The sequence below is a fragment of the Vipera berus genome (assembly GCF_964194415.1).
Source record: "Vipera berus genome assembly, chromosome: 1".
NCBI lineage: Eukaryota > Metazoa > Chordata > Lepidosauria > Squamata > Viperidae > Vipera > Vipera berus.
This window is the reverse complement of record NC_138202.1, coordinates 147,333,759-147,350,985: the sequence shown is the minus strand read 5'-3', so window position 1 is coordinate 147,350,985 and position 17,227 is coordinate 147,333,759. Positions and strand designations below refer to the sequence as shown.

At 47.2% G+C, this 17,227-nt stretch overlaps 1 protein-coding gene across 2 annotated transcripts in view; it reads right to left on the bottom strand.

The window, feature by feature from the left end:
- RIF1 (replication timing regulatory factor 1) overlaps nucleotides 1–1,741 on the bottom strand; it is a 39,232-nt gene extending 37,491 nt beyond the window's left edge. For both annotated transcript variants that reach the window (XM_081317668.1, XM_081317669.1), the window contains exon 1: nucleotides 1,536–1,741. In XM_081317668.1, the coding sequence (XP_081173794.1) occupies nucleotides 1,536–1,639 (104 nt within the window). In that variant the 5' untranslated portion in view covers nucleotides 1,640–1,741. The remainder of the gene's footprint in view (nucleotides 1–1,535) is intronic.
- Between the last annotated feature and the right edge of the window lie 15,486 nt (nucleotides 1,742–17,227).

The window sequence follows — 17,227 nt, the reverse complement described above, 5'->3', positions numbered from 1 at the left end:
ACGCTCAAGTTGCTAGCCCTAACTATGGTCAATAGATGAGGACTATCTATACTGAAGTGGTCGATAGCTTGTCTTTTAAGATCAATTAGCAACAGTACAGAACCTAGCAGTCAAGAAACACTTCTCAGTTCAGCTCTTAGTAGAGTAGCCATGATGACCTTGGAAAAGATATTCAGATGTATGTTCAAAGATCAGAACTGGGCAGGCAAATCTTCCCTGTGACACTATGGAAGTGAAAGTTGGATTTTGAAGAATCAAGAGAGGAGAGGAAGTGATACTTTTGAACTTTTGTGTGGGAGAAGGCTCCTGAGAGTACCTTGGATAGCAAGGGAAAAAACCCTCCAAAATAAATGTATCACAGAATAAACCTAGATTTTTCCACTACACTGTGATCAAATTATCATATTCTGGACACATTGTGTGAAGAACTAGTTTCCTAGAGAAGTCTGCAGTGCTGGGAAAGTGGAAGGAAAAAGAAGAGGATGACCAGCATCAAAATGGATGGACTCAATTACATTGATGATGGGTACACCATTGGAAGACCCTGAAGAACTAGATCGGGAACAGATCATCCTGGTGAAAATCTGTGGAATCTACTCGATGGCACATAATCAATGGTACCTTTAAAAAAAAAGAAAAGCTGTATTGGGAGTTGGCACTAATGCCTTTCCCCCATGCCATTATCAGAACATTTTTGCCTTCAATTGTGCAGCAAACCAATATCCCTTAAGAAAGTGATCCCTTCACCGAAAGCTTCCCCAGTCGAATTGCCGCGATTCAGAAGAGAAAAGCTAATTCGAATAGTATGTCAGAAAATTTCCTGCAACCATGTCAAAAAAGAAAAAGAAAAGAAAAAGTCGCCCTGTAATCCGCCCTGAGTCCTTCGGGAATAGGGCGGTATATAAAATCAATCAATCAATCAATCAATCAATCAAATAATAAATAAATAAATAAATAAATAAATAAATAAATAATAAATAAATAAATAAATAAATAATAAAAACTTTCTTTTCTACAGCACTTTACAAAAAGCACCGAATCCCTGTTGGCACGTTTAAAAATCGAAGAAATTTTAAAAAAAAATGAAGAGAAAGCGCGTGAGTCGTAGCACTTTTGCAGCCCCGAGGGGATAAAAGTTTTCACCCATCTCCCTTTTTCCTTAAAGAACGAAAGACAAAACCAAACAAAACCCCCCAATTTCCGAGGAGGACATTGGGCAAAAGAAAAGAAATCCCGAGGTGGCGATCTGCTCGGGAAGCTGCGTAGAGTCAGGATGCTTGCGCTGCAATAAGGAAGACTCTCAAAGTCACCCGACGGATTCGGCAAAGAGGTGCCTGGATTACGTGCACCATTCGGTCAATGTATCGCCTTCCCGGACGGTCCGTAGGGGCGCCAAGAAGAGTGCCACCCCCTAAATAAAAGTTTGGCTTTGTGTTTTTTTTAATATCCTGTACAGCCGTGGTCAGAGGGACGCCGCCGCCGGCACGTCTCGCATCCAATCGCGGACAGCACAAGGAGTCACGGTCGGGACTCACTTCGTTAGGGTCAGCAACGCATCAGTCAGCGCCCCCAGCGAAGCGGCCGGGTCCTCGAGGGTCTCCAGCAGGGCCCGCAGGCTCGTACCGTCGCAGGGTCCCATCGCTGACTAACGGCTCCAGGGGAGAAAACGGCTATTAACTAGCCGCCCTCCCCCGTTCTCGAACGCGGCTCCCACGCTCGCGTTCCTTTTCTCGCGGGCTAAGATGGCGAAGCGCGGGAGCCGGAGCCTTGGGGGCAGCTCTCGCCCAATCAACGCGCGCCAAGAGCGGGAGGAGGCGGCGCGCGGAGTCGAGGCGGAGCGCCGAGACGTCGAGCGCCGCGAATGCCTCGGCTCTTGCGGTTTCTCCTTGCCCCTCCCTCGCCGTCGCGCGGAAGAGGGGGAGCGCGGAATCATCGATCGACACGTTCTTTTCACACACACACCCCTCCCGCCCCCTCCCCCGCGTTCTGGATGGCGGTTGGCTTTGCCGGTGGCAAAAGGAAGCTGGGTCGTTTATTTCACCGTGCATTTTGGAAAGAATTTTGCACGATGCAAAGAGACCTGGTTTGAGTCAGCGATTCGACTGAGATGCTCTGCTCGTTTATTTTGTTGTAGACGAACTGATACTGCCGCCAAATCTCATTCAGACCATCACATTAAATGGTCTCCAGAAGATGGTAGAGGACAGGAAGGTCGCGATGGGTCGGACACGACTTTGCAACGAACAACAAAGGAAAGTTAAGTGCAGTAGTAGTCAAGGGGTTTCCCATGATTATCATTGTCACCTGTTAGGAACCACAGAGATGCATTTTCTCTGGAATGATCTTTCACTAACCTGGTCCTTCAAGAGGTCTTCCAAGGGTGCATTTTTCACCCCTGTACCTTGTCCACCCTGTCCACCCATCTTTAATCTGCTTTTGACCTCTTTTAATTTGCAGTCTTTAAGAAAGGCCGTTCAAAGCCACACGGATAACCTTCCACAATTACTTCAAATTAGTTGTATGAGACAATTTCATCACAGTAACATTGGCGTGCAACTGCTGCGTCAGCAAAACCCAACCCTATAATGTACAAATGCTTCCGTTATTTTTTTCATATAATGCCGCTAAGGGTTTTGCAATAAATCCAAAGACAGATCTGATGACAGAAGGCAAAGAGATGTGGTCGATGATACTTTGAAGAATACTGACAATCACAAAACCTACAGGAGCTAATTCTTCAAAACCAGATTGCTCAGATGCAAGCCTCTGAAGAGAGTTTGTCAATATTATCAGAAGTTTAATTAAAGAGGACAGCTTGCCAAGAGGATCTTTCTTCTTTTTGGCCCAGTCCATTGGTGTCTGTGGAGCTGAAGAACAATTTGACATTAATTTTGTTTGAAACATAAAAACGTAGTAGCATTTTAAAATGAAAAGTTATTCAGATTCCATCATACCTCAATATCTACTAGTTGCAATATCATTTGTGGAAGGCAAAAGGCCATGCTTCTCTGTAACCATGTTCCAAAGCCTAGCTTGTTTTTATTAAAAGCACAAGTTTATGAGCAATGGGGGACTGGAGGGAGTAAAGCAAAGGACACTGTATTTATGACAGCTGCATGTAATCCTGGGGTCATGTGATTGCCATTTGTTACCTTTCCAGCCAGCTTCTGACAAAGTTAATAGGAGAATTTGGATTTTGGCAAAAAGGGCACAAAATTGGTTCATGGCCATGTGATAACTCAATAACTGCACTGCTGAGCATCAGATATACTGGTTGCAACTGTGGTTGTAAGGTTGTGGAAGAGGTGAAAAAAATATAAATGGAAGAAAAAAAGAGCTAGTCCATTCAATATTGTAACATTCAGTGCTTTTTTGTAAAAGAAAAAGGTTCCGGAACTCACACATGTCATACAAACCGCCTTGCCTACCCTACAAGGTTCCATCCAAAAAAGGTGCCGGAACTCTGTTCTGAGCGTTCTATGAGAAAAAAAGCCCTGGTAACATTTCATACTAGCAAATCTTACATCTATTTGTTGGCTGATATTTCTTACCATAAAGTGCAAAATTGATGCATTCAACCATGACTTCAGTAATGCAAGAGAGCGCATCCAACATAGATTGATTCTGAAATAGAAATAAAATAGATTTGTCAAGACAACATAAAAAGATGATGATGATGATAACTTTATTGTCACTTTGAATGTACACCAATCGGCATACATCAAAATGAAATTTCGTTGCATACAGCTCTCAAAGGGTCACCACCTCCGATATATACTCCTTGTTCGGGGCCCGCTCAAATTTCACATTGTCCATTTTAGTCTCTAGGGAGTGAACAATGGCAAACACGACAGATGGAAATGGGGCTCCATGTGGATTAGCCCTCAAGTTAGCTTGTATTCTGACAACCTCGCCTTCTTTCCTTTTTCTGATGCTGACTCTTCCACCCTTTCCTTAAAGAGGCCTTGCTTCTTTTCGCCCCTGGAGCACGCTGCTACTGCCGCCGCCACCAACTCCTCCAAAAGCCTCTCTCTCTTCCTCTGGGCCTGCCGACATCCTCATCCAGTTCCTTCGCTCCATAAGCTCCAGGTCCTCTCCTCCTCTGCCTCCTCTGGAAACAGCCCTGATCTGCAATACAATCCATCACTGGGCCAGCAGTCAGATCTTGCTGCTGGTAGAACAAATTCAAACAGTGCCAACGACTTTTAACGGTCTCACCAACAGTTCCAAAACAACTAGAAACTCGCCAGGCCAGCAAAGATTGTCGGTCGTATGTCGTATGTTACCTTAGTTCCACCATGTTGCTCAAACACATTAAAATCTTCCTGATCATGTGGCCTATAGCCCTTACTATCCCTCCCCAAACTATTCGCCTTCAAGAGCCAATGCAGCCACAGCCATTCCAGGCGCCGCCATCTTAGAGACAAAGAAATACATGTATACTAGGATAAGGGCCTCCACTTACAAGATGTGCTTCATCTTTTAATCCAGATTTTATTTTGGCACACAGGTCATCACAACATACGTTATCTTCTGCTGTTGGTACTAGTAATGCACAATGGGCAAATGCTTTATATAGTTCTGACCAGGAATGCAATAGTATTTTTGCTGTAGACTGTAGCAACAGAAATTACATTTTAACAAATCTTAGATTCTAAACGGCAAGTACTACTATAGATATTCAGAGCTTCCTACCTGTGGAAATTCAGATGAAAATATACAGTTTACTGGTAGCAACAGTGCACTGTAAATTGCATTGAAATTATGCTCCAAAGCATCACCTTGATTTACATCATTAGTCTAAGGGGGGGAAAAGTAGTTGAAATTGAAAAATCTTCAAAATTTTTAACATTCAAAGTATTTAAAACATTGTAGACACATTGCTGACACAATCTGAACTTTATACATTTAAGACAAGCTGAAACGTTAATATTCTTGTTTATTTTTTATATCCAGTTCTGAAAATTATTTTTATTTCTGTAATAACATTTTGGTATCTCTGATACTTAACTAGATAAACTAGTTCACTATACCTTTTTCTGGGATGCGGTGGCTCAGTGGGTTAAGACGCTGAGCTTGTCGATCAGAAGGTCGGCAGTTTGGCGGGTCGAATCCCGAATGCCGCGTAACAGAGTGAGCGCCTGTTACTCATCCCTGCTTCTGCCAACGTAGCAGTTTGAAAGCATGTAAAAATGTAAGTAGAAAAATAGTGACCACTACGGTGGGAAGGTAACAGCATTCCGTGCACCTTTGGCGTCTAGTCATACCGGCCACATGACCACGGAGACATCCTCGGACAAGCGCTGGCTCTTTGGCCTTGAAACAGATGAGCACCAGCCCCTAGAGTCGGAAACGACTAGCACTTTACCTTTACCTATACCTTTTTAATCCAATTAATGGGTTAAGTATAATACTCCACATTCACCACAGATAATTCTTATTTTCCAAGTACATGGCACTCTGACTCATAATTGTGAGTACAGACTCGGTAAAACACAGAGGAGACAAGGGGCCCAATAAGCCACTTTCCACAAGAGATTTGTAGTTCAAAAAGAATCTAGTTAAGAAAAAGCAATTAGAATCAAAATTAAAGAGATGTATTTTAGCAACTAAATATCCAGTTGGGCATAGTCAAATTAATTGTGGTAGTTTTAACTTTTAGAGATGGGAAGGGTAGTGAAGTTATACTTTTAAGTAGGATAACGCTACCATTTGTTAATGCATTATTGTACTTCACCAGGGTAATTTTAAATAAAGTAGCATTTTCAAATAAATTCCGGTACTAGAATACAGAATTTTAAAAACTATTCTTTATTATTATATAGAATTAAAAAAAAACTGTTCTGGAGTACCTACCTTTGACTCTGAACTCCATATTCCAGAAGATCTTCGAAGAATAGCAGCTGAAGCAGGAATAGTCCTGGCGTTCCCTATCAAGAAAAGAAAACCTAAGTGTACTATTCACTGGTGTATTTCAGAAATGTAAAGTCTATTCTGCCTTACCAACCCTACCCATCGTCATCAGTTTCAGGACTCAATTTCAGGACTCAATTTCTGTCAATCAACATACTTGTAATGTATTGGGCCTGTTTTACTGGAACTGTTCCACGTGTCTTTGAAGGCTGCTTGAGATTGCTTAATCAGGGAGTCTGTGTAACGGTCGCAGGCTGCCTAGACATGCAGTCTCCAGGACGACCATTGGTTGGCTCTAAGGCGGGAATAGGTTCCTTCAAACCTATTGGCCGCCGCCTAGTGGCCACCAGTATAAGCTGCATAGAAGCCTTGTGTACTAGTTCACTTCCTGTTATTCATTAAAGCAATGTTCCTGCCTGAACTCTCTTGTCTCATCTCCTGCTTGCAAACAGCCCAGTACACAACAGTGGCGACGAGGATGGGATACTGCTGCTTTGGGAGAGCTGAAAGTCACTAGGGGGTGAGATCAGCCAAGCACCTGGCAGGGAAAGCGTTCCCCCCCCCCTCGGTCGGCCTAGCACAGCCACGCTAGCAACCACAAGCCCTGCGGACCAGTCCCAGGGCCACGAAGAAGCAGGACAAGGAAGATGAGAAGCCCAAGCCGCAAAGACTTCTGAGATTGTGAAAGTCAGAAAGCTTGAGGAGTTTGATGTCATTCACCCAGAGAGATAGGCATTGTACATCTCGAGGTTCGAAAACTACCTCCGCGCCAACCAAGTCGCCGAAGATGGCCTGAAGGCCGCAACGCTCCTGTGTGTCTGTGGGCCTGCAACCTTCGATATTGCAGAGAACTTGGTTGCATGGGTGCAGCTGGAGTCCGTAACGTACACGGCCCTGAAGAAACGGCTCTGCGACCATTTTCAGCCCAAGTTATTGGTGATAGCTTGGAGGCACGCTTTTGAACAGAGAGTTCAGCAGCCTGGAGAAACAGCAACAGAATTCATTGCAGTGTTGAGACAAGCTTCGTGTCTGTGCCATTTTTCGGGCTTAGAAGAAAGGCTTCGAGACCAACTCGTCTGTGGACTTTGGAGCAGAGAGCTACAGCAGAAACTCCTTGCGAAAGAGACTCTCTCGCTCCAGGAAGCCTTGAAAGAGATCATGGCAGACGAACCCACTGGCGGGGCCGTGAAAGCGATGCGGCTGGCCAAAAGCTAAGCACATTGATTTTGTTGTGACTCAGGGCCAGCCTGTGGGTCCGACAGCCGGCTCCGATGTATCGGAGGACTCAGATGTGGGGGAGGAGGGAAACGAACCGGCTGATGATGATTTGGAGACTTTGCAGAGTCCTCAGCCGGGAACCTCTGCTCAGCTGTGTGAGCCCGAGAGTGCGGAGGATGATGACCCACAGCTGGCCCTGTTCAAGGACGCCCGACGCAGGAGGCAGTCGAGCAGGGACAAACAAAGGAAGGCTATGGGGCTCCTCGGGAGGAGGCACAGGGAGACCACGCCCTGAGCTCTCTATAAAAGGAGTGTTTGGGGAGGGGCTGGTTGCTGAAAGCAACTCTTTTGCTTGAGAAGATAAGCTCTTGTGTGTTTACTATTAAATCTTGGCAGAAGCCTTTTAGCCTTGGACGCTTTCCAGTCTCTTCTTTTGATTAGGGGTGCGAGAAGAGGGCTGGTTCAGAACAGTTTGCTTTCAGCCACCCACCCCTTAATACTACGATGGAGCAGCTTCTTGCCGAGAATGCCCAGCTCAACCAGCAACTCGCCTTGCTGGCCACTCAGGTGGCACAACTGCAGGCTCAGGTACATGCTGCCCCCCCACCCAGGAGGAAATGTCAGATAGCTATGCCGGATAAATTTGCTGGTAAACCAGAACTGTTTCCTGCCTTCCTGGGACAATGCCAGCTTTATATCAGCGTGAGAGCAGCTGATTTCCCCACTGACCGAGATAAGGTGGGATTCGTGTTGAGCCTTCTGTCGGGAGATGCAGCTCGTTGGGGCACGCCTCTGTTGGCACAGCCTAGCCCTTTGTTGGATAACTTTGGGGGGTTTTGTGACCATATGCGCCTCATGTACGAGGACCCGATTAAGGCGCAGACCGCCACCCGACGCCTGAAAGCTTTGAGGCAGGGTCAGCGCCCTCTACAGGCCTATATCAGCGATTTCCGGCTGCTTAGCCAGGATTCCGCCTGGAATGAGGCTGCGCTCGTGGATGCCTTTCAGGATGGCTTGTCAGAGGAGATGTTGGATGAGCTGGCCCGCGTGGACATTCCCTCAGACCTGAATGGGCTGATCCATCTTTGTCTGCGGATCGATGCCCGGCTGCAGCAGCGTAAGAGTCGCCGTGCCACCCCACAGACCCCTGCCGCCCCTGTTGTGCGTGAGCCCCCAGTCCAGAGGGAGGAGCCAATGGAGCTGGGTGCCGCCAGGTCCCGTCTATCGGTGACGGAAATGGACAGACGACGATCGGAGGGGTTGTGTTTTTACTGTGGGGACCCTGGACATTTGGCTGCTTCTTGCCCGAAGAAGCGTCAGCGGGCGTTAGTGACCAAGCCGGCCCTGAGAAAGTCCCCTGCTTTGCTGTCGGGAAACGGCCCGAGCCCGATCTAGACGGTGTGAACGATCGGGCGAACCACAACGACCACGCCGAGCGACGCCGTTCCGACGGTGCCTGTGAACCTCCACGGCATTTGATTCTGGAGGCACGACTGATCCTTCCTGGCAAGCCAGAGGGGATTCCGGTCCATGCCTTAATTGACTCTGGGGCTACCACTAACTTTATGGATTCGGCCTTTGTGGCCAAATGGGCTGTTCCCCAGTGTCCAGTGGATCCGCCCATGCTTGTGGAGACCATCGATGGTCGAGTGCTCCTGTCCGGGCCTATTACGGCCGCCACGCAACCCGTGTGTATGGCCATCAGTACCCATGTGGAGGCCATTCAGTTCTACGTCACTTCGGAACTGCACTTCCCCGTGGTCTTGGGACTGGCGTGGCTCCGGGCGCATGATCCACAGATCTATTGGTCTCAGAACTTGGTCACCTTCCCAAGTTTGCAGTGCGTGGACCACACCCGCCATATCTGTGCCGGCCAGGTGGAGGGTTCCCCAGGGGTTTCCTTGCCTCCCGAACTGTCCGACTTTGCTGACGTGTTCAGTGAGTCAGAGGCGGACCAATTACCCCCGCACAGGCCCTACGACTGCTCCATTGACCTAGTCCCTGATGCGCCTCTCCCAGTGGGGCGTTTGTACTCCATGTCGGAGCCCGAGTTGGCTGCATTGCGGGACTTCCTGACAAAGAACTTGGCTCGTGGTTTCATCCGGCCCTCGTCCTCGCCAGTGTCTGCGCCCGTGCTCTTCGTCAAAAAGAAGTCGGGCGAGTTACGACTTTGCTGTGACTACCGGAAACTCAACGCCATCACGGTGCGTAACCGCTACCCGCTGCCCCTCATCCCCGAGCTCTTGGACCGACTCCGGGAGGCTAAGATCTTCACGAAACTGGACCTGCGTGGAGCTTACAACCTCGTCAGGGTTCGGCCGGGTGATGAGTGGAAGACGGCGTTTGGTACTCGCTATGGACATTTCGAGTACACGGTGATGCCGTTTGGCCTGACCAACGCCCCCGCTGTGTTTCAGCATTTTATGAACGACATCTTTCGGGATCTGTTGGACCAGTTTGTTGTGATTTACCTGGACGACATCCTGATTTACTCCCCGTCGCGTGAAGCGCATCATCAGCATCTCCGTCAGGTCCTGCAGCGCCTCCGGAAACATCGGCTGTTTGCCAAGTTGGAGAAGTGCCAGTTCTACCAGGTGACCATTGATTTCTTGGGCCACCGCATTTCTCCTGAGGGCATCGCCATGGAACCGAGTAAAGTTGAGTCGTTGCAGAGTTGGCAACCCCCGCGTCGCGTGAAGGATGTTCAGCGACTTCTTGGATTTGCCAACTACTATCGGACATTCATCCCTGGCTTTGCTGCCTTGACAGCCCCCCTCACCCGGCTCCTGCAGAAGAAGACTCGGTTCCAGTGGAACGCCCCTGAACAACAGGCGTTCCAAGCTTTGAAGGACGCCTTCATGAAGGAGCCCATCTTGAAGCATCCTGACCCGCAACGGCCGTTTGTCGTGGAGGCGGACGCCTCCGACATTGCCATTGGGGCCGTGTTACTCCAGGCAGCGACGCCCAACGGTACCCTTTTCCCTTGCGCGTATCACTCTCGGAAATTGAATCCCTCGGAGCGCAACTATACCATCTGGGAGAAGGAGCTGCTGGCCATCAAGGCGGCGTTCGAGGCTTGGAGGCATCATCTGGAGGGGGCGCGGCATCAAATCGAGGTCCGGACGGACCACAAGAATCTGGAAAGCCTGCAGACCGCTCGGAATTTGAACCAACGCCAGATCCGGTGGTCCCTCTTCTTTGCGAGGTTTGACTTCCGGGTGCGGTACATACCAAGCGGGCACAACCAGAGAGCGGATGCTCTGTCCAGGAAGCCCGAGTACACCCGAGTGGAAGACAAGCTTCCGCCCAGGACAGTGATCCCCGTCGAGTCTTTTGCTGCGGTACGGGAGCCGGTGGATATACGGGCTCGGATCCGGGAGGCGCAGCAGCAGGAGGCGTGGGTGGCTCAGCGGAAGGAAGAGGTGGGGCCAGATTCGCCTTGGTCGGTCACGGATGGACTCCTGTATTATCGTGACCGGCTCTATGTTCCAGGAGGGCCACTCAGGGGACTCGTCCTCAGCCAATGTCATGATAACCCGGCTGCGGGGCATTTTGGCCTGTTCAAGACTCTGAACCTGGTCTCCCGTACTTTCTGGTGGCCCCGAGTCCGACACGATGTCCAGTCTTATGTCACCTCCTGCGTCCCATGCAGGCAGGCCAAGTCAGCGACAGGGGCCCCGCCTGGTTTACTGCAGCCTTTGCCAACGCCCAAGAGACCCTGGGGGGCTGTGTCCATGGACTTTCTGACGGATCTACCCCCATCCTCCGGCTTCACGACAGTGTTTGTGGTGGTGGACATGTTGACCAAGATGGCGCACTTCATCCCCTGTCGCGGCTTACCGTCAGCTCGCGCCACTAGTCGCATGTTCCTCCAACAGGTGTTCCGGCTGCACGGCCTTCCCGATAGGGTCGTCTCCGATAGGGGGGCCCAGTTTACAGCCCGCTTCTGGCAGGAGTTGATGCGGGCGTTGGACATTAAGGTTTGCCTCTCGTCCGCGCATCATCCTCAGACCGACGGGGGTACCGAGAAGGTCATCGGCATCTTAGAGCAGTATCTGCGCTGCTATGTTAACCTGCAGCAGGACAACTGGGTGGACTATTTGGCCATAGCCGAGTTTGCCTTTAATAACTCGCAACACACCTCCACGCAGATGACACCGTTCTTGGCCAACGTGGGTTATCACCCCAGGTTCTTCCCTCTTTCTCCCGTGGACTCACCGGAGCCGGCAGCGAACGAATTCATGGCGGAGTTACAGGCGATCCATCGGTTGGTGCGACGGCAGCTGGAGAAGGCCAAGGCCGACTACAAGAGGTTCGCCGATCGGTCGAGAAGGGATACGCCTCCACTATCGGTGGGGGATCGGGTCTGGCTGTCCACCAGGAACCTACCATCCACTCGGCCGGCGAGGAAGCTGGACCACCGTTACCTTGGACCGTTCCCAGTCGAGGCCGTCATCAACCCGGTCGCCTATCGTTTAACTCTGCCACGTTCCCTGCGCGTGCACCCCGTCTTCCATCGGTCCTTGTTGGTCCCCGAACAACCGGCTTGTCCACTTCGCCAAGCGGAACCTCCCCCATCAGGACCTCGTGATGGCGACAGCACCCCCGAGTACGAGGTCGCCAGCATCAGGGATTCCCGTTGGCTGAAAGGTCGCTTCCAGTACCTGATCGAGTGGAAAGGGTACGGGCCGGAGGACTTCACATGGGAAGACGCGACCGCCGTTCATGCCCCTGCGTTGGTGACTGCTTTTCACGAACAGTTCCCATCCCGACCGCATCCGGATCGGCAGACCCGGGGGAAGGGCCCTGCGGTGCGGGATAGTGTTGTGACTCAGGGCCAGCCTGTGGGTCCGACAGCCGGCTCCGATGTATCGGAGGACTCAGATGTGGGGGAGGAGGGAAACGAACCGGCTGATGATGATTTGGAGACTTTGCAGAGTCCTCAGCCGGGAACCTCTGCTCAGCTGTGTGAGCCCGAGAGTGCGGAGGATGATGACCCACAGCTGGCCCTGTTCAAGGACGCCCGACGCAGGAGGCAGTCGAGCAGGGACAAACAAAGGAAGGCTATGGGGCTCCTCGGGAGGAGGCACAGGGAGACCACGCCCTGAGCTCTCTATAAAAGGAGTGTTTGGGGAGGGGCTGGTTGCTGAAAGCAACTCTTTTGCTTGAGAAGATAAGCTCTTGTGTGTTTACTATTAAATCTTGGCAGAAGCCTTTTAGCCTTGGACGCTTTCCAGTCTCTTCTTTTGATTAGGGGTGCGAGAAGAGGGCTGGTTCAGAACAGATTTGTGCTTCTTAGATTGTAAGCCGCCCTGAGTCTTCGGAGAAGGGTGGGATATAAATGGGATTAAAAAAAAAAGCACCCAGCACGAGGAGGCCGTCCACCACGAGGACGCTGAACTCCCAGAAGACGTCGACTGCAACCACGAAGTGGACAAGCTTCAACAGCACAAAGACAAAGAACAAAGGACTACTTAGAAGGCAGTTTCCTTTCCTCGGTGTCCGGGGTGTGGTGGCTGCCACCAATGCATGGACTGCAGGTTCCAGACAGCCATGTGTCAGGCCTGTGGGAAGACCGGTCACATCGCTTCAGTCTGTACAGGTCGACACAAGGACCGCCAATCGGGTATTCCAATCAGGAGAGGTACCTGGGCCCCGGGGCAGTTTTGTATAGGGTTTTGCTCCAGCCGTCAGAGTGTTTGCCGCACGGGAGCTTGCCACCCTCTCAAGCCCACATTGTGACTTCAAGTCGAGGTGCAAGGTGTCCCTTGCAGGGTGGAACTGGACACTGGTTCAGCCGCGTCCATCATTTCCCTCGAAACCTTCCATTTTGTCTGCAACTGCAGCAAGAGGTAGGCCAGGTTTAGGCCATCCGACATCATCCTGACCGACTTCCAAAACTCTTGAGTTGCCGTCAAGGGCGAGGCCATATTGTCCGTCAAGTTCAAGGGGTTTTCAGGGCCTCTGGATGTTACTGTGGTGGAGGGCCAGAGAATGAGCTTAATAGGGTTTGATTGGTTTGATGCTCTAGGCATCCAGGTCACCGGAATCTATTGGACACAAGCGGCGAACTTGGCGTCAGTATGCAAGGAGTTCGCGGACATTTTTGACACTAGCCTAGGAACATATAAGGGCCCTCTGATAGCCTTTAAACTTGATCCTGCCATAATGCCTATCAGGATCGAACCCCGCAGAGTGCCAATTGCACTTAAACATAAGATTGCTCAAATACATAGCTATTTAACCAATATAACCCATGACTCAGTATGAATTTGATGATAGACATTTATCAGTTATCAGGCTTTGCTTATAAGAACCTCAAGCACTTCAAGCTTTCTGTTAATACCCAAATAAAATATTTGGGGATAAATGTAAAAGGAATGCTGATAGTGATGTTAAAAGTTTGTCTGGCATGACAAATTCTGTTAGCTGAGAATCTTAATTATTTCTAGCAAATGTTAGATTATGATATTGTACAGATTATGGATCTGAAAAATAATGTATTAAAGACCAAGTTATCTGATAAAGTGGCAAAAGATTTCAAGTTATGCAGTATATTAATGGGGGAAAACTACAGCAAATAAATGGATTTTTGTACCTTCATATAATGTTTATTGACAATGGGAAAATAAATAGAAAACTATCAAGATCACAAATACAAAATAGTGAGTAGTAACTGGCCTACTGATAAAATAAAAATGCAGCCAACTCTCATTTATGACTAACCCCCACTCAATAAAAACAGTAGAACTTTCTCCATAATAAGTCCCCAGAGTAAGGTTTGAAGGCTTGGAATACGTGAATAGGTAGAACCAGACCATCACATTGGTCTACTCTAAGCCAAAACTTGAGTTAATGCCTCCCAATAACAACAGGGATAAGCAAATCATGCTTTAGTGTAGTCTGTATAAAAGAACTTTTAGTTGACTTTAGCTAAATTAATAGAATATGAAATCTACACATCAATTTTACATCCAAATGAGCTAAACACACAAACTTAGCTCCAGTCACTTCACTCAATGGGTGACCAAAATGTAAAAGTTTCAATTTTAACAAAACAGAATTGTGGGAAACATTTAGTAGATTTGATTGAAAAAACTTCAAACATAGTTTGCAGCTAAAACTAGTGTACTTCACTCCAGGTACAATTTGAGTTGTGGGAGGGAATTAGAATCATGGAGTTGATTCTGTTGAAAAGTTCAAATTGGTAAAAAGTATGCACAGGCACAAAAATTGATTTGGCAATTTTGATTTGAAGGTTCAATTAAGAATGATTGGATACAGCCTTGTAAACTTGAATGCAGCTCTTTACACGCCTCTTAATTCAAAGCATATGTTTGTGTTGTTCACAGTGATCACAGATTGAAATGAAATATTGTTTATATATATTGCAAAGGTGGAAAATAACTGTAGCTTAGGGTTGAGTGGTTGGGATCTTGGTGTTCTCTGTCCTTGATTTTCTTCTTAATCAGACTAGGTAACATCTTCAGAGCATGGGGGAGCAAAATTTGCTGCCTGTTTCTAAGAGGTAGTTTGTCTTTCAGCCTTGATTGGGGTATTGTTCCTCTTTATCTAGTACTGGTTCCTGCTTATCTGGTTGTTGAATTCTGCAAGAGGTATGTAATTAAAAAGGCTATAGTTAGCCTTTGTCTCTGAGCAATTTATAGATGAAGCTTTTCTCAATTTGCCTTTTAATGGCTGAATGCAAAGTTTCTAGAAATTATTTTGCATTTTTGTATCTGACTTGTCTATATAGCTTTTATTTTTTAAAATCTCTCTGGATGTGCTCTTTTGCTTGTTTTTATTATTAATAAACTGTGGTTTAGCTCAAAACAAAAAAATACCTACTTAAGACAGAAAAAGAAAACAAAGTGAAGCTGGAAAAACTAGTTGGACAAGTAGGGGCTACATAAGTATTTTGCTTTCTTAGCTTAGGGGTCGTAGCTTCTAGAAAAACTAAGAACTGTGAATGCAAAGGAATGGAGTGGGCATCTTATGTGCAGCCCCCAGTCTTCTGAGATTGGTGTCCTAAGAGAGTAATTAGGAATTGGGTGGTGTACAAGTTTAATAAATTATTATCCTGGCTAGTTGCACAGGCAGCCAGATGTTTAGACACGATTTGGCACTTGTGTCTACTTGTTGAGTCCTATTCTGATTAATTCTTGAGCCTGGATTTACACAGCATCATCAAACCCAAATTGCTTAATTTTAGGCTTGGCATGTTGCTAGAATCTATCTAGTCTGGTTGATTTGTGATCCTCTTTCAGGATCTGTGAACCCAAAATATTGGGCTAATCAGCAAAGTCTGAAGTGTGAAGGATTCTTCTTTGTCTTCTTCATGATACAGTGGCTATATAGTTTGTTGTGTAGCCGGTTCTTTGCAGGCAATAAGCGAGATGGAAGGTTGCAAACAGGAACATTGCTTTATTGAGGCAAACAGGAACAGAACTGAAACAGAGGCTGCTGCGCAGCTATTTATACAGTTGGCCACTAGGCGGCGGCCACTAGGGTTAAACGAACCCATTCCCACCTCAAATCAACCAATGATCTTCTTGGAGACAGCAAGTCTGGCTTACTCAGTGACCGTTATACAGACACACCATTGAGCAACCTTAAGCGGAATTCAAACAGACACGTGAATCAGTTCAAGTAAAAATCCCAATACATTACATAGTTTTTGTGGTAGGGAGAAAGCATTAGGACCTGCTTCATTAAGGTATTTCCTGTTGCCTCTAGCATCCCCTCCAGCAGTTTCAGCAGTTAAAGAAGCTTTTAATGCATTTGAATATTTATCTCTTCGCATAGCTCACTAGAAAAGATTTCTCTTAAGGCATTGTGGTTCAAAAAAAAACAAAAACCAAACCCCAAACCCATGAATGGCAGGAAAGGAAGGTGAGTGTTTGGTTTTTGGCTATCAAATCACCTTATGGACATTTATAGTGTGCATGGATATTTGTAGTGTGGATAGTCCTAGCATCTGTGTATGCATAGGAATCTTGTCAAGGCTACTAAACTGCCAACAGGTTAAGCATAGTACTGCACCAATTTTCTTTTATAAAAGAAGGGAGTGCTTGTTGCTTCAATCAGCAGCTGTATGAAACTTCATCAGAATGAAGGGCTATTTTGAAGCTTTGGGCAACCCTATTAATTGGTCAAACTATGGTAATGCTGATGTGAGAACATAATAACCCTTCCATCCTATTTCCCTCTGTGTCCCATCTATATAAATGCTTGTGGTACTTTGGATGTTTCTCTTTGAAACCGCTAGATGGCAGAATTTAATTAGCATCATCAGAAAATCTGTGGATTAAATTCTTATGTGCACTAGTCTGAGTGTAAAATCTGCTGTTACACAAGAACATATGAAACCTCAATTTAATAGAAACCCACCCATATAGTAGCTTATGACTTTAGTTCAGACTCCCACTTAGTGGATTTTCTATCTGATCATCCCCTTGATATGTTCGGTAAAATGAAGTCATTCAAACAAGACAGTCATATTTACATTAATTTTAAGATAGATTATGGAAATTTGCCATAATGACATCCTAGGGATCTTGTAAGGCTTGGAAACAAAGCTTAGAAAATATTTAAATACAAAATGAAAAATAAAGTCATTCTTGTAAATTTGAAGGCAGGGCCAGTAGGCTTTCCAACACTCACTTGCTGAGTAAAATGCGATTTATCTAATATTTGAATATTGCATTATGCAAACTCAACTAATCAATAAAGGGATTTATCTGGTGCTGCATTGCTTTTTTCATATTTGTTGACATGAGACCATAGGCTGAATTAAGGAAAACCTCTTGGGCTAGTCATACTCTCTCAGCCCTAGGAAGGAGGCTGTGGCAAACCACTTCTGACATCTTGCCAAGAAAACTGCAGGGACCTGTCCAGGCAATCATCAGGAGTCAATGCTGACTTGAAGTCACCCTTCACCCCCAATGATAAGAAGCAAGCAAACAGATGTTGTGAGGTCTGCCTCCTCCTCCTCCTCCTCCTCCTCCTCCTCCTCCTCAAATAAATTAAAGGACCCCCAAAGCTATTCTTTTCAAGATGTCTTAAATATTTATTACCTAAGCCTCTTAATAATACA